The sequence below is a fragment of the Heterodontus francisci genome, chromosome 29 (assembly GCF_036365525.1).
Source record: "Heterodontus francisci isolate sHetFra1 chromosome 29, sHetFra1.hap1, whole genome shotgun sequence".
NCBI lineage: Eukaryota > Metazoa > Chordata > Chondrichthyes > Heterodontiformes > Heterodontidae > Heterodontus > Heterodontus francisci.
In genome coordinates, this window is record NC_090399.1 from 8330429 (window position 1) to 8352840 (window position 22412).

The 22412-nt window shown below is 48.2% G+C and overlaps 1 protein-coding gene across 1 annotated transcript in view; it reads right to left on the reverse strand.

Moving 5' to 3' along the window:
- Positions 1-200: 200 nt before the first annotated feature.
- The window catches only part of LOC137346105 (butyrophilin subfamily 1 member A1-like), a 123549-nt gene continuing 101337 nt past the window's right edge, over positions 201-22412 (reverse strand). The window contains exon 7 of the mRNA XM_068009402.1: positions 201-902. Within this exon, the coding sequence (XP_067865503.1) occupies positions 355-902 (548 nt within the window). The 3' untranslated portion in view covers positions 201-354. The remainder of the gene's footprint in view (positions 903-22412) is intronic.

Genomic DNA, 22412 nt, shown 5'->3' on the forward strand with positions numbered 1-22412 from the left:
TTTGGATTTCTCCCTCAGGCTTTCATGTTGTGGGTGCAGAGTGAGAAATGAAAACACAGAAGAAATCACAGCTCCAGACTGGGAAACAGGTGAAGAGATGGAGGATGGGACTGGGTGGTTTGACTGACTGAAACAGGGAGTGAATGAAGGAAGGAGAGACACAAGATATTTAATTTACTGTTTATTTTAATCTGCTGACATTTATATTTGTATTGGTTTTATTTACAGTCTGATTGTGATTTTACAATGTATAATTTGGAAATTAAGTAAGACATTTAGAGACAACCTGGGTTAACCCCCAACCTCTGACCCTCATCCCCTGACCTCTGCTCCTGGGGTCAGGTCATTGTGATGTCACTGATGATGCAACAGGCCCGAGGCCTCGGAGCAGATTCTTAGCCATTTGTTTTCATCCCAAGTCCGGAAGAAAGGATAAAGTTTGTCCGTGAATTTATTCCCAGTGAAAGTGTGGAGATGGGACTTGGTGTCCGCGTCGTAAAATGAAACTGTCCCGGACTCATAACTGAGATAAATTCCCACCTTCCCGTACGGATTGGCAGGAAGAGGATATCGAGGAGACGAGTTTATATTAAACTGATGATAATAATAATCATCCCGCTGAATGGTCCAGAATCCAGTCTCCGGGCTCAGTCTGATCCCTCTCTTCCTCTCCACAGACTCTGCGGCTACTCCCAGACTCCACTCCCGATTCCTCACCACCTCCACCTCCCAGTAATGTCTCCCCGATGTGAATCCCTCTGATCCCAGCACACAGGACCAGTACATAAACCTCTTCCCAGTGTCAGGGAGACTCCTCTCAGTCCTGGTCCGTCTCACACTCTTCAGATCCTCAGACACCTCGAGCTCTGGATTCGCTGTTTCCATCTCCAGGGTCACAGAGACTGGGAGAAAAAGCAGAGAATTAGAGACTCACTGGGGATCAGGGGAGAGAGACTCACTGGGGATCGGGGGAGAGAGACTCACTGGGGATCGGGGGAGAGAGACTCACTGGGGATCGGGGAGAGACTCGCTGGGAATCGACGGGAGAGACTCACTGGGGATCTGGGGGACAGACTCGCTGGAGATCGGGGGAGAGAGACTCACTGGAGCTCGGGGGAGAGAGACTCACTGGGGATCGGGGGAGAGAGACTCACTGGGAATCAGGGAGAGACTCGCTGGGAATCGACGGGAGAGACTCGCTGGGGATCTGGGGGACAGACTCGCTGGAGATCAGGGGAGGGAGACTCACTGGAGATCGGGGAGAGAGATTCGCTGGGGATCGGGGGGAGAGACTCGGTGGGGATCGGGGGGAGAGACACGGTGGAGATCGGGGGGAGAGACTCGCTGGGGATCGGGGGCAGAGACTCGCTGGGGATCAGGGGAGGGAGACTCACTGGAGATCGGGGAGAGAGATTCGCTGGGGATCGGGGGCAGAGACTCGCTGGGGATCGGGGGGAGAGACACGGTGGAGATCGGGGGGAGAGACTCGCTGGGGATCGGGGGCAGAGACTCGCTGGGGATCAGGGGGCAGAGACTCGCTGGGGATCGGGGGGGAGAGATTCGCTGGGGATCGGGAGGAGAAACTCTTTGGGGATCGGCAGGAAAAATCGCTGGGGATCGGGGGGAAAAATCGCTGGGGATCGGGGGGAAAAAAATCGGGGGGAAAAATCGCTGGGGATCGGGGGGAAAAATCGCTGGGGATCGGGGGGAAAAAAAAAAATCGCTGGGGATTGGGGGGAAAAAAAAAATCGCTGGGGATCGGGGGGAGAGACTCGCTGGGAATAGGGGAGAGAGACTCACTGGGGATCAGTTGAGAGACTCGTTAGGGATCTGGGGGAGATTTTCGCTGGGGATCTGGGGGAGAGACTCGCTGGGGATCGAGGGGAGAGACTGGGAATCGGGGAGAGACTCGCTGAGGATCGGGAGAGACTCGCTGGGGATCTGGGGGAGAGACTCACTGGGGATAGGGGAGAGAGACTCACTGGGGATAGGGGAGAGAGACTCACTGGGGATCAGGGAGAGAGACTCACTGGGGATCTGGGGGAGAAACGCTGGGGATCTGGGGGAGAGACTCGCTGGGGATCGAGGGGAGAGACTGGGGATCGAGGGGAGAGACTGGGGATCGAGGGGAGAGACTGGGAATCGGGGAGAGACTCGCTGAGGATCGGGAGAGACTCGCTGGGGATCTGGGGGAGAGACTCGTTGGGGATCGAAGGTAGAGACTCGCTGGGGATTGGGGAGACTCACTGGGGATCTGGGGGACAGACTCGCTGGAGATCAGGGGAGGGAGACTCACTGGAGATCGGGGAGAGAGATTCGCTGGGGATCGGGGGGAGAGACACGGTGGAGATCGGGGGGAGAGACTCGCTGGGGATCGGGGGCAGAGACTCGCTGGGGATCAGGGGGCAGAGACTCGCTGGGGATCGGGGGGGAGAGATTCGCTGGGGATCGGGAGGAGAAACTCTTTGGGGATCGGCAGGAAAAATCGCTGGGGATCGGGGGGAAAAATCGCTGGGGATCTGGGGGAAAAAAAAATCTGGGGGGAAAAAAATCGCTGGGGATCGGGGGGAAAAATCGCTGGGGATCGGGGGGAAAAAAAAAATCGCTGGGGATTGGGGGGAAAAAAAAATCGCTGGGGATCGGGGGGAGAGACTCGCTGGGGATAGGGGAGAGAGACTCACTGGGGATCAGTTGAGAGACTCGTTAGGGATCTGGGGGAGATTTTCGCTGGGGATCTGGGGGAGAGACTGGGAATCGGGGAGAGACTCGCTGAGGATCGGGAGAGACTCGCTGGGGATCTGGGGGAGAGACTCACTGGGGATAGGGGAGAGAGACTCACTGGGGATCGGGGAGAGAGACTCACTGGGGATCTGGGGGAGAAACACGCTGGGGATCTGGGGGAGAGACTCGCTGGGGATCGAGGGGAGAGACTGGGGATCGAGGGGAGAGACTGGGAATCGGGGAGAGATTCGCTGAGGATCGGGAGAGACTCGCTGGGGATCTGGGGGAGAGACTCGTTGGGGATCGAAGGTAGAGACTCGCTGGGGATTGGGGAGACTCACTGGGGATCGGGGAGATACTCGCTGGAGATCGGGGGCTGAGACTCACTGGGGATCGGGGAGAGAGACTCACTGGGGATTGGAGGGAGAGACACGCTGGGGATCTGGGGGAGAGACTCGCTGGGGATCGAGGGGAGAGACTGGGGATCGAGGGGAGAGACTGGGAATCGGGGAGAGACTCGCTGAGGATCGGGAGAGACTCGCTGGGGATCTGGGGGAGAGACTCGTTGGGGATCGAAGGTAGAGACTCGCTGGGGATTGGGGAGACTCACTGGGGATCGGGGAGATACTCGCTGGAGATCGGGGGCTGAGACTCACTGGGGATCGGGGAGAGAGATTCGCTGGGGATTGGAGGGAGAGACTCACTGGATATCAGAGGGAGAAACTCGCTGGGGATCGGGGACACGCTTGGGGTTGGAGGGTGGAAGAGACTTGTTGGGTATCGGTGGGGGGGGAGAGAGACAGGCAGATAGTCGGGGGCACAGGGTCATTAAGGGTCGGGGGCAGAGGGACTGACAGTTGTGGGTTGGCGGGACTGAGCATCACATGGGGGAAGGGAGGGTCAGGGGAGACAGAGAGAGCGAGTCACTCAAGGTCAGGAGAGTGAGAGTCAGTCGGTGTCCTGGGACAGAGAGAGAGGGAGACAGTCACTCGGGATCCTGGGGGAGAGAGAGAGAGAGTCACTCAGGGTTGGCGGAGAGAGAAAGTCACTCGGGGTCAGGGCAGAGAGAGTGAGTCATTCAGGGTCGGGGGAGAGAGAGAGTCACTCGGGGTCAGGGGAGAGAGAGAGTCACTCGGGGTCAGGGGAGAGAGAGAGAGAGAGAGAGAGTCACTTGGGGTTGGGGAGAGAGAGAGAGAGTCACTCGGGATTGGTGGAGGAGAGATAATCACTCGTGGTCAGGGGGGAGAGAGGGAGTCACTTGGGGTCGAGGGAGAGAATGAGATTCACTCAGAGTCTGGAGGAAGACAGAGAAAGGGAGAGTCACTCAGGGTTGGGGGAGAGGGAGAGAGTCACTTTGGTTCTGTCTTCACAAAGCAGGACACAAATATCATACCAGAAATGTTGGGAAACACAGGGCTTAGTGAGAGAGAGGAACTGAAAGAAATCAGTATTAGGAGAGAAATGGTGTTGGGGAAATTGATGGGATTGAAGGCCGATAAACCCCCAGGGCCTGATGGTATGCATCCTAGAGTAGTTAAGGAAGTGGCCCTAGAAATAGTGGATGCATTGGTGGTCATCTTCCAAGATTCTATAGACTCTGGAACAGTTCCTACAGATTGGAGGGAAGCTAATGTAACCCCACTATTTAAAAAGGGAGGTTGAGAGAAAGCAGGGAATTATAGACAAGTCAGCCTGACGTCGGTAGTGGGGAAAATTCTCGAGTCCATTATCAAAGATTTTATAGCAGAGCACTTAGAGAACAGTGGTAGAATCGGACAGAGTCAGCATGGATTTATGAAAGGGAAATCATGCTTGACAAATCTACTAGAATTCTTCGAGGATGTAACGAGTAGAGTTGATGAGGGGGAGCCAGTGGATGTGGTTTATTTGGACTTTCAGAAGGCTTTCGACAAAATCCCACATAAGAGATTAGCGTGTAAAATTAAAGTGCATGGGACTGGGGGCAGTGTATTGCGATGGATAGAAAATTGGTTGGTGGACAGGAAACGAAGATTAGGGATAAATGGGTCTTTTTCCGAATGACAGGCAGTGACTAGTGGAAAATCGGAGGGATCGGTGCTAGGACCCCAGCTATTCACAATATACATTAATGATTGAGATGAGGGAACTAAATGTAATATCTCCAAATTTGCAGATGACACAAAACTGGGTGGGAGGCTGAGTTGTGAGGAGGATGCAGAGAGGCTTCAGGGTGATTTGGACAAGTTGAGTGAGTGGGCTAATGCATGGCAGATGCAGTATAATGTGGATAAATGTGAGGTTATCCACTTTGGTCGCAAAAACAGGAAGGCAGATTATTATCTGAATGGCTATAAACTGAGAGAGGGGAATGTACAGCGAGACCTGGGTGTTCTTGTACACCAGTCGCTGAAGGTAAGCATGCAGGTGCAACAGGCGGTAAAAAAGGCAAATGGTATGTTGGCCTTCATAGCGAGAGGATTCCAGTACAGGAGCAGGGTTGTCTTGCTGTAATTATACAGGGCCTTGGTGAGGTCATACCTGGAATATTGTGTGCAGTTGTGGTCTCCTTATCTGATGAAGGATGTTCTTGCTATAGAGGGAGTGCAGCGAAGGTTTACCAGACTGATTCCTGGGATGGCGGGACTGACGTATGAGGAGAGATTGAGTTGGTGAGGATTATATTCGCTGGAGTTCGGAAGACTGAGGGGGAAGCTCATAGAAACCTATAAACTTCCAACGGGACTTTACAGGGTAGATGCAGGAAGGATGTTCCCGATGGTGGGGGAGTCCAGAACCAGGGGTCATAGTCTAAGGATACACGGTAAATCTTTCAGGACTGAGATGAGGAGAAATTTCTTCACCCAGAGAGTGGTGAGTCTGTGGAATTTGCTACCACAGAAAGCAGTTGAGGCCAAGCCATGTTTTCAAGAAGGAGTTGGATATAGCTCTTAGGTCTAAACGGATCAAAGGATATGGGGTGAAAGTGGGAACAGGTTACTGAGTTGGATGATTAGCCATGATCATAATGAATGGCGGAGCAGGCTCGAAGGGCCAAATGGCCTACTCCTGCTCCTATTTTCTCTGTTTCACTCGGGGCTGGGAGAAGAGGGGGAGTCACTCGAAGTCGAGGGAGACGGGGAGTCACTTGGAGTTGGCGAGAGAGGGGGAATCACTCGCGGTCGGGTGAGAGAGGGAGTCACTCGGAGTCGGGGTGAGAGAGGGAGTCACTCGGAGTCGGGGGGAGTCACGCGGGATCGGGGAGAGAGGGAGAATCACTCGCGGTCGGGTGAGAGAGGGAGTCACTCGGAGTCGGGGTGAGAGAGGGAGTCACTCGGAGTCGGGGGGAGAGGGGGAGTCACTCGGGATCGGGGGGAGAGGGGGAGTCACTCGGGGTCGGGGTGAGAGAGGGAGTCACTCGGGGTCGGGGGAGAGGGGGAGTCACTCGGGGTCGGGGGGAGAAAGAGTCACTCGGGGTCGGGGGGAGAGAGAGTCACTCGGAGTCGGGGGGAGAGAGGGAGTCACTCGGAGTCGGGGGGAGAGGGGGAGTCACTCGGGATCGGGGGGAGTCACTCGGGGTCGGGGTGAGAGAGGGAGTCACTCGGGGTCGGGGGGAGAAAGTCACTCGGAGTCGGGGGGAGAGAGGGAGTCACTCGGAGTCAGGGGGAGAGGGGGAGTTACTTGGGTTCGGGGGAGAGGGGGAGTCACTCGGGGTCGGGGGGAGAGAGGGAGTCACTCGGGGTCGGGGGGAGAGAGGGAGTCACTCGGGGTCAGGGAGAGAGAGGGAGTCACTTGGGGTCGGGGTGAGAGAGGGAGTCACTCGGGGTCTGGGGGAGAGAGGGAGTCACTCGAGGTCGGGGGAGAGAGGGAGTCACTCGGGGTCGGGGGGAGAGAGGGAGTCACTCGGGGTCTGGGGGAGATACCTGGTGAGTTAAGTCATGACAGGTGATAAATAGACGGTTGGCGGGGGAGACTCTTGGCAAGACAGCGACTCCACGTATCTTTGTGGAGCCCAGAGGGCACTGCTGGTTCCACAAGGAACCATTAAAAATAAAAAGAAATGACTTGTCCTAACTGCCTTCCCCCATCTTCCCTGCTGCTTGTTGGCGAGTTTGAGCCCGGACAGTATTTAATCAGCCCATGGTTAAAATAGCGTTCTCTTCCCCATGACATCATCCAGACATGAGTTTGCCATTTAAACTGAGCTCACACTCCTTTGAATCAGGAGCCTTTCCTGTGCCTGAAAACTAGCACGTTAAAATGGTGAAGGTGGTGGTAACAATATGTAATCCCCCATCACCATCTTCAATTTAAGCATCAAGATTTAAACACTACATATTCCTTACCTGATTACTAATGATGAAAAGTCACTCCATAGTCCAGTGTGTGTCATAAATAATCACATTACTAACAAATTCACACAATAGTAAAGAATGAACAACTACCTGAGATATATTGATGAGTAAAACTCGACCATTTCTATCACAGTTAGATCAGGTGGAGGTGAACCCAGGAGGGTTTGTGACAAAATGATCAACTTTGGTGGTTTTTTCATTAACTTCAGAAAAATGAGTTTTGAGAAATACTATATTTTAAGTTTAATTTCTGGATTTGGAGGGGGTTGGAAGAACTGTATCAGTGATTGGAGCAAAAACACCAACTGGGGAAGGTATTTATCTGGGTTTATTGGCCCTGGTTTCACCAGCCATTTCCTCTCAGTCGTCACCATTGATAAATTTCATTAACAATTTCTATCCAATTTAAACAGTTATAAATCCAATGCTTTTTCCAAAAAAGTCAACAAACAATAACAAAGGGCTGGAAGAGACTCAATGGTCCATCAGCCAATCCTATTCTCTCTCAGTGTAACTTCGGCCATGACCCCCAACACCCACAACCCAACCTGAGAAAGGCAAGAACAAACCTTCGGCTATTGAGGAAGAAACTGGAAAATTCTCCACCTTCCAGATCGGGGCCCATTCCCCCATTACCACAAGATCTGGTTCCAGCCACCTGCACCCTGACCCCACATCAACAGACACAATAACTCATATTTTTACAGCACCTTTTGCATAATGAAATCCTTTACAGAGGGGATCAGGAAGAGGGCAGGTATCAGGGGACGTGCCACGAAGCACAAGGTAGGTTTTGAGGTTTTTGAAGGTGGGGAGAGATGCAGCATGAGGGAGGGGTTTAGCAACAAAGTACAGGAGCATGATGACTCAATATCCTGCTATTACTGAGGGAATGTGATTGAGACAGCTGCACGCAGAGAAGTTCAAGGTCAGAAAAGAAGAAGTCGAATACAAATGCATGGAGACAGGATGAAAACCACAGGCATTATAGAAACATAGAATGGTTACAGCACAGAAGGAGGCCATTTGGCCCACTATGTCCATGCTGGCTCTCTGCAAGAGCCAACTCATCTAGTCCCACTCCCCCTCGATTGAATCTGCTTCCACTACACTCTCAGGCAGTGCATTCCAGATCCTAACCACTCACTGGGTAAAAATCTTTCCTCATGTTGTCATGGTCCTGTAGTTTTTTTCGGAATCTGCGGTTTGCCTTTAAGGTCTGCTGGGGATCAGTATTGCTTTAAGAACTGGCAAACCTTCGGAGTTATAGGAAGGTGCATTTTTGTTGCCTCATAAACAGCCATTTAGAGACTGCAATTCAAAGGGTGCAGTCTCGTTACCATAGATACAGCTACTGGGAGTGGGTATCAAGCGATACATTTGTTACAATGCAATTATGAACTGGCTTTTAGTTGAAGACAGTTTGTTCGAACAGACACAGACTGACAGAGCACACAGCTGGAGTATCAGCAGTGGGAAAAAGAGCTCTCAAACATTTAAACTGATGGAATAGGAATTTAGTCTGTTTAATCATTATTTCTCAGAATTCTAAAAAAGTTAAGCAAAAACAGAGATCCCTGGTAATTTAAATTGAAGAAAGAAAGTTAGACTGTGACAACCTTTTCTCCCTCAAAAACTCTAAAGTCAGATTGATTCTGTTGAAAGTGTTTGCAAGTTGTTAATTGTTGAAATTCGTTGGACTTCAAGCAACATTCTGCGGGGACTTCAAGCAACATTCTGCGATGACTTCAAGCAACATTCTGCGATGACTACAAGCAACATTCTGTGAGGACTTCAAGCAACATTGGTCTGTAAATTTGCAAGGACTCTAATTTTTTCTATTTTAAATGTTGTTTATACCTTCATAGTGTTTAAGGATTTAGTAATTCTAATTAAAGAGTTAATTTGTTGATTTAAAGACACCTGGTTTGGTTAGCCTCATTCGGGGGGTTAATAGATGGTACAATTTGGTTGGGTCTTTAATTTGGAAAGTTTTTAAATGATATGTTAGCCGAGCTGTGGAGTGACAGGCTCGAATTAACAGTGCGTTGGTGCCACAAAAATCAGAATCCTATATTTTGATTGGGGGCTTTGACAGCAGCGGCGGGTTGTAACAATGTAGCCGTTGCTTTCCCCCCTCCATCACCTTAAACTGGTGTCTTCTGGTTCTCGACTCTTCTGCCAATGGGAAAGGTTTCTCTCTATCGACTCAAGGAAGTTCCTCATCCTTGGAACCATGCTCGTGCATCTTTTCTGCTCTTTCTCTAATGCCTTCACATCCTTCCTGAAGTGTGGTGCCCAGGACTGGACACAATCCTCCAGTTCAGGCCGAACCAGTGGTTTATACAAGTTTATCATAACTTCCTTGCTTTTTGTACTCCAAGCCCCAATTTATAAAGCCCAGGATAACATAAGCTTTATTAACCTCTTTTGCAACCTGCCCTGCAACCTTCAGTGATTTGTGCACATATACCCCCAAGTACCTCTGCTCCTGCAACCTTTTACAATTCTACAAAGAACACAGAACAGTACAGCACAGGAACAGACCATTCAGCCCTCCAAGCCTGCGCCGATCTTGATGTCTGTCTCAACTAAAACCTTCTGCACTTCCGGGGATCGTATCCCTCTGTTCCCATCCTATTCATGTATTTGTTAAGATGCCTCTTAAACATCGCTATCGTACCTGCTTCCACCACCTCCCCCGGCAGCAAGTTCCAGGCACTCACCACCCTCTGTGTAAAGAACTTGCCTCGCACATCCTCTCTAAACTTTGCCCCTCTGACCTTAAACCTATGTCCGCTAGTAACTGACTCTTCCACCCTGGGATAAAGCTTCTGACTATCCACTCTGTCCATGCCACTCAGAACTTTGTAAACCTCTATCATGTCATCCCTCCACCTCCGTCGTTCCATTGAAAACAATCTGAGTTTATCCAACCTCTCCTCATAGCTAATGCCCTCCAGACCAGGCAACATCCTGGTAAACCTCTTCTGTACCCTCTCCAAAGCCTCTACGTCCTTCTGGTAGTGTGGCGACCAGAATTGCATGCAATATTCTAAGTGTGGCCCAACTAAAGTTCTGTACAGCTGCAACATGACTTGCCAATTTATATACCCTATGCCCCGACCGATGAAGGCAAGCATGCTGTATGCCTTCTTGACTACCTTATCCACCTGCGTTGCCACTTTCAGTGACCTGTGGACCTGTACGCCCAGATCTCTCTGCCTGTCAATACTCCTAAGGGTTCTGCCATTTACTGTATACTTCCCACCTGTATTCGATCTTCCAAATGCATTACCTCACATTTGTCCGGATTAAACTCCATCTGCCATTTCTCTGCCCAAGTCTCCAACCGATCTACATCCTGCTGTATCCTCTGACAATCCTCATCACTATCCGCAACTCCATCAACCTTTGTGTCGTCTGCAAACTTACTAATCAGACCAGCTACATTTTCCTCCAAATCATGTATATATACTGCAAACAGCAAAGGTCCCAGCACTGATCCCTGCGGAACACCACTAGTCACAGCCCTTCATTCAGAAAAGCACCCTTTCACTGCTACCCTCTGTCTTCTATGACCGAGCCAGTTCTGTATCCATCTTGCCAGCTCCCCTCTGATCCCATGTGACTTCACCTTTTGTACCAGTCTGCTATGAGGGACCTTGTCAAAGGCTTTACTGAAGTCCATATAGATAACATCCACTGCCCTTCCATCATCAATCATCTTCGTCACTTCCTCAAAAACTCAATCAAGTTAGTGAGACACGACCTCCCCTTCACAAAACCATGCTGCCTCTCACTAATAAGTTCATTTGTTGCTAAATGGGAGTAAATCCTGCACTCTTTATTTTATATTGCCTCTCCTCGTACTTCCTACCAAAAATAATCACCTCACATTTCTCTGCATTAAATTTCATCGGCACTTGTGCGCCCATTCCACCTGCCTGTCAATGTCCTCTTGAAGTCTATCATTATCCTTCTCACAGTTCATAATATTTCCAATTGCAAATTTTGAAATTGTGCCCTGTACACCCAAGTCTAAGTCATTAATATATTTCAAGAAAAGAAGGGGTCTTAACACTAATCCTATGGGAACCCCACTATATACCTCCCTCTGGTCCGAAAATCAACCGTTCAGCGTGACTCTCTATTTCCTGTCACTCAGCCAATGTTGTATCCATGCTGCCACTGTTCCTTTTAGTCCATGGGTCTAACCTTGCAGACAAGCTTGTTATGAGGCACTTTATCAAATGCCTTTTTGAAGTACATGGACATCACATCAACCAAATTACCCTCATTAACCCTCTCTGTTACTTCATCAAAAAACTCAAGCAGGTTAGTTAAACATGACAAATCTGTGCTGGTTTTGCTTAATTAATCCATGTTTGTCCAAACAACTGTTAATTTTATCCCGAATTACTGCTTCAAAAATTTTTCCCATCACTAAGGTTAGTGATCACTGGCCTGTAGTTGCTGGCCGTATCCTTACACCTTTTTATGAACAAGGGTGTAACATTTAAAATTCTCCAATCCTCTGGCACGACCCCTGTATCTAAGGAGGATTGAAAGATTATGAGTAGTGCTTCTGCAATTTTCACACTTGCTTTCCTCAGTATCCTTGGATGCCTCAAACCCCTCTCTACTATATTTTCTTCACTGGGGGCACTCCTCCAGTCAAAAAGGAAGGTGCTGTAAGCAAGAGCTAGACCTGTGTGCTTCCATTGTAATAAAGCAGGGCATTTAAAAGCTGACTGCTGGAAACTAAAGAGGAAATCGGTCGGGTTAATCAGGGGACACCCGCTCAGTGAAGACGAGGCCCTGATGGAAAACACGGAATGGGCTGTGGCTTTGACGCAGCGAGGGTGCAACCCAGGAAGCTTACTACAGCCAGCGCAGGAAAAGTTAATAGGATTCCTGAAGTTATCAGGGTTTTGTATTTGAAGGGAAAGTAACCCCATATCCCTCGAGTGGGGCAAGCAAGCCCATAGTGATTCTCAGGGACACAGGGGCCACTAGATCCCTTTTACTGAGAAAAGGCCTACCTTTCCCCCAGAGAGTGCAGTGAACACCAAAATGGTGATGAATGGTATTGGAGGGCAGTGTATGCCTATACCTGTACACCGGGTGCACCTGGAGTACGACCTAGTTTCGGGACCGATAACCATATGGAATGCCCCTAGTTTGCCTGTGGACAGGGTTGACCTGCTCCTAGGTAACCATCTGGCGGGGGTGAAGGTGGTAGCCCCACCAGTAGTGAAAGAAAGTCCGCAGGAGGTCAGAGAGACTGGGCAGTGGCAGGAGACGGTCCCCTGAAGACCCCTGAATGTGTAGTGGGTCAGGCCCTGATCAGACTAGCTCCCCCAGATGAGACTGCATTGGCACTGCAGGCAAATGACCATGAGGTCTGCTTGTCCAAGACTTTCTTTGGAAAGTTAGAAGACCCATGAACTCGATAAATTTTCCCTAGTTGAGGCTGTGAGCCGATCCAGTATTGCAAGAGTTAGCACAGGCTGCCCAGTCTGAAAGTGAAGCAGAGGGAGTCCCTGATTGCTACTATTTAAAGAATGAGGTACGGATGAGGAAATGGAGTTCTCCTCACAGACCTGAAAGCAAAGAGTGGGCAGCAGTTCACCAGTTAGTGGTGCCACAAAGGTACCGGGAGAAATATTAAGAAGGGCCCACGAGACTAAAGTAGCTGTCCATGCCGGTATACGAAAGACCAAAACCTGCATAAAAAAGTAGTTTGACTGGGCAAAACTCCACAAGCATGTGGTGGAGTACTGTCGGAGTTGCCACATGTGCCAGGTTGAGGGGAAACCCCCCACTTATAGTGAAACCTGCACCCCTAAGTCCTGTACTGGTGTTAGGAGGACTCTCCAGCAGAGGGCTGGTGAACTGTAAGGGACCCCCGCTGAGAACAAAAGGGGACAGGCAGGCATACGGCTGGCAAAAGTTTAGAAAGAGAATGGGAAAAAGTGACCAAGAGGGCAGGTTAAAGGAAGTCTTGGAGGAATCCCGGATGAAAACCCCGACCGCCCAGTCAACCAACCCAGAAAAATGTGAAACATCAGACTCCACCTCCTCCTATGTGAATGCAGACTCTAGATGCACCCCACTAGAGTTGCGAACAGCATTTACAGGAACCTGCAGAGTCAAAGAGAGACCTCTATGGGGCAGAGAAACCATGAGCCTCGCCTAGTCAAAGTGCCACAGGAGAGTGCAGCCAAGTCTGCACAAATACCTGCAGGTGCGAGTGTCCTCGAGAACAAAGGGGAGAGTAACAAAGACTCCACCCCACAGCCACAGGAAAAGGGAACCACCCATCCTCTGAAACCAAAAGTCTTTGCATGAATCAGGGAGTTTAGGATAGACCTGTCCCACCTACTAACTCTCCTGGGGAAAAAAAAGAGAAAATTAAAACCTGGTGCCCAGGACAGACCATTTTTAATAAACTTTAAGATTGGTGAATGAATGCAAGTGAATTAGAGAAATGCATGGTTTTTCTTTCTGTATCTTATATTTCTCTCAAACTCTGTAATGAAATGTGCTGTTTTCCCTCAAATCGCATTTCATTCCCCTGGGTGTGGAGGTGTCAGGCAAGTCCCCCACCTACCAAGACTGAGGCACATATTATTTCGCCACATGACGATTTAAACTTAAAGTTCCTGACTGGAAGGATATTTGCATAGCACTAGCAGTGTTGGAACAATGGGGACCCAGTCGATGCTTCCCCAATACACAGAAGAAGTGTCAGACCAGTTTTAGTCACATGACTATCTGACTGTTGCAGAGAATTTGAACTTCCAACAAAGGATTTGAACTCAAAACACCATGTACTCCTGGAACTGAAGGACAGCCCTCTCCTGTCTGCCTGCTCCCATCTCTTTTCCACGGAACTGAATCTTGTGAAAACATGTCAACCTCAAAGAGAGAAAAGTTTCCTATGTGAACAAGGTTTTAAGAACACCACTGGGCCTCAATGAAAAGCAAGATGATTTACAAAAGGACTACAGTGAGCTTGAAGCACCATAAACAAGAAACTCTTCTGATATTGCCTCAATTCCCTCTCTACTATATTTTCTTCTTCTATTTTCTGTCCCTATCTACATGTGTACATCACGTGTGCATGCTAGCGTGGGTGCGTCGTATATCCATAGGTGTGAACTGTATTAGAGTTTAAGTTTTAATAAAATTTCATCTTTCTTCTTTAAACCTCAGAAAGGCTGTGTGAATTGGCTTCCTTATCTTATAATTGGAAAGTTCTGAGCAAGGATTCACAAAAAGGGGAGCTCAAAACTCAGTGTGTTTAAAATTAAACCCTGTTCCACTAAGACCAGGTAAAGACAGCAAATGACCACTAGACACATTTCTCACCTGGTCGGAACAAGAGACTATACTTCAAAATTATTTCATTGGCTGTAAAGCACTTTGGGACATTTCTTTATATTCCTACACAACGATCTGAACAATTCATCCGACCATTTGATCCTGAAAAGATTCCTCTTCTCTTTGAGAATTCCTCACCTGAGATCCTGAGTGAATTTCTGTTGCTGTTTGAGTTCAGACACTATTTTACATTCATCTCCACTGACAGAAGTAACCTGTGGTTTTAACTGTGAAAGTACCTGCAGTGTGACTGTACTAAGATGGAGTCAGTGCACCCAACCCAGAGTAACCTGTGGTTTTAACTGTGAAAGTACCTGCAGTGTGACTGTACTAAGATGGAGTCAGTGCCACGAACCCAGAGAAACCTGTGGTTTTAACTGTGAAAGTGCCTGCAGTGTGACTGTACTAAGATGGAGTCAGTGCCACAAACACAGAGAAACCTGTGGTTTTAACTGTGAAAGTGCCTGCAGTGTGACTGTACTAAGATGGAGTCAGTGCCACAAACACAGAGAAACCTGTGGTTTTAACTGTGAAAGTACCTGCAGTGTGACTGTACTAAGATGGAGTCAGTGCCACAAACACAGAGAAACCTGTGGTTTTAACTATGAAAGTACCTGCAGTGTGACTGTACTAAGATGGAGTCAGTGCCACGAACCCAGAGAAACCTGTGGATTTAACTGTGAAAGTGCCTGCAGTGTGACTGTACTAAGATGGAGTCAGTGCCACAAACACAGAGAAACCTGTGGTTTTAACTGTGAAAGTGCCTGCAGTGTGACTGTACTAAGATGGAGTCAGTGCCACAAACACAGAGAAACCTGTGGTTTTAACTGTGAAAGTGCCTGCAGTGTGACTGTACTAAGATGGAGTCAGTGCCACAAACACAGAGAAACCTGTGGTTTTAACTATGAAAGTGCCTGCAGTGTGACTGTTCGAAGATGGAGTCAGTGCCACAAACACAGAGAAACCTGTGGTTTTAACTATGAAAGTGCCTGCAGTGTGACTGTACTAAGATGGAGTCAGTGCCACAAACACAGAGAAACCTGTGGTTTTAACTGTGAAAGTGCCTGCAGTGTGACTGTACTAAGATGGAGTCAGTGCCACAAACACAGAGAAACCTGTGGTTTTAACTGTGAAAGTACCTGCAGTGTGACTGTACTAAGATGGAGTCAGTGCACCCAACCCAGAGTAACCTGTGGTTTTAACTGTGAAAGTACCTGCAGTGTGACTGTACTAAGATGGAGGCTGTGCCACGAACCTAGAGAAACCTGTGGTTTTAACTGTGAAAGTGCCTGCAGTGTGACTGTGCTAAGATGGAGTCAGTGCCACAAACACAGAGAAACCTGTGGTTTTAACTGTGAAAGTGCCTGCAGTGTGACTGTACTAAGATGGAGTCAGTGCCACAAACACAGAGAAACCTGTGGTTTTAATTATGAAAGTGCCTGCAGTGTGACTGTACTAAGATGGAGTCAGTGTCACAAACACAGAGAAACCTGTGGTTTTAACTGTGAAAGTGCCTGCAGTGTGACTGTACTAAGATGGAGTCAGTGCCACAAACACAGAGAAACCTGTGGTTTTAACTGTGAAAGTACCTGCAGTGTGACTGTACTAAGATGGAGTCAGTGCCACGAACCCAGAGAAACCTGTGGTTTTAACTGTGAAAGAGCCTGCAGTGTGACTGTACTAAGATGGAGTCAGTGCACCGAACCCAGAGTAACCTGTGGTTTTAACTGTGAAAGTGCCTGCAGTGTGACTGTACTAAGATGGAGTCAGTGCCACAAACAGAGAAACCTGTGGTTTTAACTGTGAAAGTACCTGCAGTGTGACTGTACTAAGATGGAGTCAGTGCCACGAACCCAGAGAAACCTGTGGTTTTAACTGTGAAAGTGCCTGCAGTGTGACTGTACTAAGATGGAGTCAGTGCCACGAACCCAGAGAAACCTGTGGTTTTAACTGTGAAAGAGCCTGCAGTGTGACTGTACTAAGATGGAGTCAGTGCCACGAACCCAGAGAAACCTGTGGTTTTAACTGTGAAAGAGCCTGCAGTGTGACTGTACTAAGATGGAGTCAGTGCACCGAACCCAGAGTAACCTGTGGTTTTAACTGTGAAAGTGCCTGCAGTGTGACTGTACTAAGATGGAGTCAGTGCCACAAACACAGAGAAACCTGTGGTTTTAACTGTGAAAGTACCTGCAGTGTGACTGTACTAAGATGGAGTCAGTGCCACGAACCCAGAGAAACCTGTGGTTTTAACTGTGAAAGAGCCTGCAGTGTGACTGTACTAAGATGGAGTCAGTGCACCGAACCCAGAGTAACCTGTGGTTTTAACTGTGAAAGTGCCTGCAGTGTGACTGTACTAAGATGGAGTCAGTGCCACAAACACAGAGAAACCTGTGGTTTTAACTGTGAAAGTACCTGCAGTGTGACTGTACTAAGATGGAGTCAGTGCCACGAACCCAGAGAAACCTGTGGTTTTAACTGTGAAAGAGCCTGCAGTGTGACTGTACTAAGATGGAGTCAGTGCACCGAACCCAGAGTAACCTGTGGTTTTAACTGTGAAAGTACCTGCAGTGTGACTGTACTCAGATGGAGTCAGTGCACCGAACCCAGAGTAACCTGTGGTTTTAACTGTGAAAGTGCCTGCAGTGTGACTGTACTAAGATGGAGTCAGTGCCACAAACACAGAGAAACCTGTGGTTTTAACTGTGAAAGTACCTGCAGTGTGACTGTACTAAGATGGAGTCAGTGCCACGAACCCAGAGAAACCTGTGGTTTTAACTGTGAAAGAGCCTGCAGTGTGACTGTACTAAGATGGAGTCAGTGCACCGAACACAGAGAAACCTGTGGTTTTAACTGTGAAAGTGCCTGCAGTGTGACTGTACTAAGATGGAGTCAGTGCCACAAACACAGAGAAACCTGTGGTTTTAACTGTGAAAGTACCTGCAGTGTGACTGTACTAAGATGGAGTCAGTGCCACGAACCCAGAGAAACCTGTGGTTTTAACTGTGAAAGAGCCTGCAGTGTGACTGTACTAAGATGGAGTCAGTGCACCGAACCCAGAGTAACCTGTGGTTTTAACTGTGAAAGTGCCTGCAGTGTGACTGTACTAAGATGGAGTCAGTGCCACAAACACAGAGAAACCTGTGGTTTTAACTGTGAAAGTACCTGCAGTGTGACTGTACTAAGATGGAGTCAGTGCCACGAACCCAGAGAAACCTGTGGTTTTAACTGTGAAAGAGCCTGCAGTGTGACTGTACTAAGATGGAGTCAGTGCACCGAACCCAGAGTAACCTGTGGTTTTAACTGTGAAAGTACCTGCAGTGTGACTGTACTCAGATGGAGTCAGTGTCACGAACCCAGAGAAACCTGTGGTTTTAACTGTGAAAGAGCCTGCAGTGTGACTGTACTAAGATGGAGTCAGTGCCACGACCCAGAGAAACCTGTGGTTTTAACTGTGAAAGTACCTGCAGTGTGACTGTACTAAGATGGAGGCTGTGCCACGAACCCAGAGAAACCTGTGGTTTTAACTGTGAAAGTGCCTGCAGTGTGACTGTGCTAAGATGGAGTCAGTGCCACAAACACAGAGAAACCTGTGGTTTTAACTGTGAAAGTGCCTGCAGTGTGACTGTACTAAGATGGAGTCAGTGCCACAAACACAGAGAAACCTGTGGTTTTAATTATGAAAGTGCCTGCAGTGTGACTGTACTAAGATGGAGTCAGTGTCACAAACACAGAGAAACCTGTGGTTTTAACTGTGAAAGTGCCTGCAGTGTGACTGTACTAAGATGGAGTCAGTGCCACAAACACAGAGAAACCTGTGGTTTTAACTGTGAAAGTACCTGCAGTGTGACTGTACTAAGATGGAGTCAGTGCCACGAACCCAGAGAAACCTGTGGTTTTAACTGTGAAAGAGCCTGCAGTGTGACTGTACTAAGATGGAGTCAGTGCACCCAACCCAGAGTAACCTGTGGTTTTAACTGTGAAAGTACCTGCAGTGTGACTGTACTAAGATGGAGGCTGTGCCACGAACCTAGAGAAACCTGTGGTTTTAACTGTGAAAGTGCCTGCAGTGTGACTGTGCTAAGATGGAGTCAGTGCCACAAACACAGAGAAACCTGTGGTTTTAACTGTGAAAGTGCCTGCAGTGTGACTGTACTAAGATGGAGTCAGTGCCACAAACACAGAGAAACCTGTGGTTTTAATTATGAAAGTGCCTGCAGTGTGACTGTACTAAGATGGAGTCAGTGTCACAAACACAGAGAAACCTGTGGTTTTAACTGTGAAAGTGCCTGCAGTGTGACTGTACTAAGATGGAGTCAGTGCCACAAACACAGAGAAACCTGTGGTTTTAACTGTGAAAGTACCTGCAGTGTGACTGTACTAAGATGGAGTCAGTGCCACGAACCCAGAGAAACCTGTGGTTTTAACTGTGAAAGAGCCTGCAGTGTGACTGTACTAAGATGGAGTCAGTGCACCGAACCCAGAGTAACCTGTGGTTTTAACTGTGAAAGTGCCTGCAGTGTGACTGTACTAAGATGGAGTCAGTGCCACAAACAGAGAAACCTGTGGTTTTAACTGTGAAAGTACCTGCAGTGTGACTGTACTAAGATGGAGTCAGTGCCACGAACCCAGAGAAACCTGTGGTTTTAACTGTGAAAGTGCCTGCAGTGTGACTGTACTAAGATGGAGTCAGTGCCACAAACACAGAGAAACCTGTGGTTTTAACTGTGAAAGTGCCTGCAGTGTGACTGTACTAAGATGGAGTCAGTGCCACAAACACAGAGAAACCTGTGGTTTTAACTGTGAAAGTACCTGCAGTGTGACTGTACTAAGATGGAGTCAGTGCCACAAACACAGAGAAACCTGTGGTTTTAACTATGAAAGTACCTGCAGTGTGACTGTACTAAGATGGAGTCAGTGCCACGAACCCAGAGAAACCTGTGGATTTAACTGTGAAAGTGCCTGCAGTGTGACTGTACTAAGATGGAGTCAGTGCCACAAACACAGAGAAACCTGTGGTTTTAACTGTGAAAGTGCCTGCAGTGTGACTGTACTAAGATGGAGTCAGTGCCACAAACACAGAGAAACCTGTGGTTTTAACTGTGAAAGTGCCTGCAGTGTGACTGTACTAAGATGGAGTCAGTGCCACAAACACAGAGAAACCTGTGGTTTTAACTATGAAAGTGCCTGCAGTGTGACTGTTCTAAGATGGAGTCAGTGCCACAAACACAGAGAAACCTGTGGTTTTAACTATGAAAGTGCCTGCAGTGTGACTGTACTAAGATGGAGTCAGTGCCACAAACACAGAGAAACCTGTGGTTTTAACTGTGAAAGTGCCTGCAGTGTGACTGTACTAAGATGGAGTCAGTGCCACAAACACAGAGAAACCTGTGGTTTTAACTGTGAAAGTACCTGCAGTGTGACTGTACTAAGATGGAGTCAGTGCACCCAACCCAGAGTAACCTGTGGTTTTAACTGTGAAAGTACCTGCAGTGTGACTGTACTAAGATGGAGGCTGTGCCACGAACCCAGAGAAACCTGTGGTTTTAACTGTGAAAGTGCCTGCAGTGTGACTGTGCTAAGATGGAGTCAGTGCCACAAACACAGAGAAACCTGTGGTTTTAACTGTGAAAGTGCCTGCAGTGTGACTGTACTAAGATGGAGTCAGTGCCACAAACACAGAGAAACCTGTGGTTTTAATTATGAAAGTGCCTGCAGTGTGACTGTACTAAGATGGAGTCAGTGTCACAAACACAGAGAAACCTGTGGTTTTAACTGTGAAAGTGCCTGCAGTGTGACTGTACTAAGATGGAGTCAGTGCCACAAACACAGAGAAACCTGTGGTTTTAACTGTGAAAGTACCTGCAGTGTGACTGTACTAAGATGGAGTCAGTGCCACGAACCCAGAGAAACCTGTGGTTTTAACTGTGAAAGAGCCTGCAGTGTGACTGTACTAAGATGGAGTCAGTGCACCGAACCCAGAGTAACCTGTGGTTTTAACTGTGAAAGTGCCTGCAGTGTGACTGTACTAAGATGGAGTCAGTGCCACAAACACAGAGAAACCTGTGGTTTTAACTGTGAAAGTACCTGCAGTGTGACTGTACTAAGATGGAGTCAGTGCCACGAACCCAGAGAAACCTGTGGTTTTAACTGTGAAAGAGCCTGCAGTGTGACTGTACTAAGATGGAGTCAGTGCACCGAACACAGAGAAACCTGTGGTTTTAACTGTGAAAGTGCCTGCAGTGTGACTGTACTAAGATGGAGTCAGTGCCACAAACACAGAGAAACCTGTGGTTTTAACTGTGAAAGTACCTGCAGTGTGACTGTACTAAGATGGAGTCAGTGCCACGAACCCAGAGAAACCTGTGGTTTTAACTGTGAAAGAGCCTGCAGTGTGACTGTACTAAGATGGAGTCAGTGCACCGAACCCAGAGTAACCTGTGGTTTTAACTGTGAAAGTGCCTGCAGTGTGACTGTACTAAGATGGAGTCAGTGCCACAAACACAGAGAAACCTGTGGTTTTAACTGTGAAAGTACCTGCAGTGTGACTGTACTAAGATGGAGTCAGTGCCACGAACCCAGAGAAACCTGTGGTTTTAACTGTGAAAGAGCCTGCAGTGTGACTGTACTAAGATGGAGTCAGTGCACCGAACCCAGAGTAACCTGTGGTTTTAACTGTGAAAGTACCTGCAGTGTGACTGTACTCAGATGGAGTCAGTGTCACGAACAAAGAGAAACCTGTGGTTTTAACTGTGAAAGAGCCTGCAGTGTGACTGTACTAAGATGGAGTCAGTGCCACGACCCAGAGAAACCTGTGGTTTTAACTGTGAAAGTACCTGCAGTGTGACTGTACTAAGATGGAGGCTGTGCCACGAACCCAGAGAAACCTGTGGTTTTAACTGTGAAAGTGCCTGCAGTGTGACTGTGCTAAGATGGAGTCAGTGCCACAAACACAGAGAAACCTGTGGTTTTAACTGTGAAAGTGCCTGCAGTGTGACTGTACTAAGATGGAGTCAGTGCCACAAACACAGAGAAACCTGTGGTTTTAATTATGAAAGTGCCTGCAGTGTGACTGTACTAAGATGGAGTCAGTGTCACAAACACAGAGAAACCTGTGGTTTTAACTGTGAAAGTGCCTGCAGTGTGACTGTACTAAGATGGAGTCAGTGCCACAAACACAGAGAAACCTGTGGTTTTAACTGTGAAAGTACCTGCAGTGTGACTGTACTAAGATGGAGTCAGTGCCACGAACCCAGAGAAACCTGTGGTTTTAACTGTGAAAGAGCCTGCAGTGTGACTGTACTAAGATGGAGTCAGTGCACCGAACCCAGAGTAACCTGTGGTTTTAACTGTGAAAGTGCCTGCAGTGTGACTGTACTAAGATGGAGTCAGTGCCACAAACACAGAGAAACCTGTGGTTTTAACTGTGAAAGTACCTGCAGTGTGACTGTACTAAGATGGAGTCAGTGCCACGAACCCAGAGAAACCTGTGGTTTTAACTGTGAAAGAGCCTGCAGTGTGACTGTACTAAGATGGAGTCAGTGCACCGAACACAGAGAAACCTGTGGTTTTAACTGTGAAAGTGCCTGCAGTGTGACTGTACTAAGATGGAGTCAGTGCCACAAACACAGAGAAACCTGTGGTTTTAACTGTGAAAGTACCTGCAGTGTGACTGTACTAAGATGGAGTCAGTGCCACGAACCCAGAGAAACCTGTGGTTTTAACTGTGAAAGAGCCTGCAGTGTGACTGTACTAAGATGGAGTCAGTGCACCGAACCCAGAGTAACCTGTGGTTTTAACTGTGAAAGTGCCTGCAGTGTGACTGTACTAAGATGGAGTCAGTGCCACAAACACAGAGAAACCTGTGGTTTTAACTGTGAAAGTACCTGCAGTGTGACTGTACTAAGATGGAGTCAGTGCCACGAACCCAGAGAAACCTGTGGTTTTAACTGTGAAAGAGCCTGCAGTGTG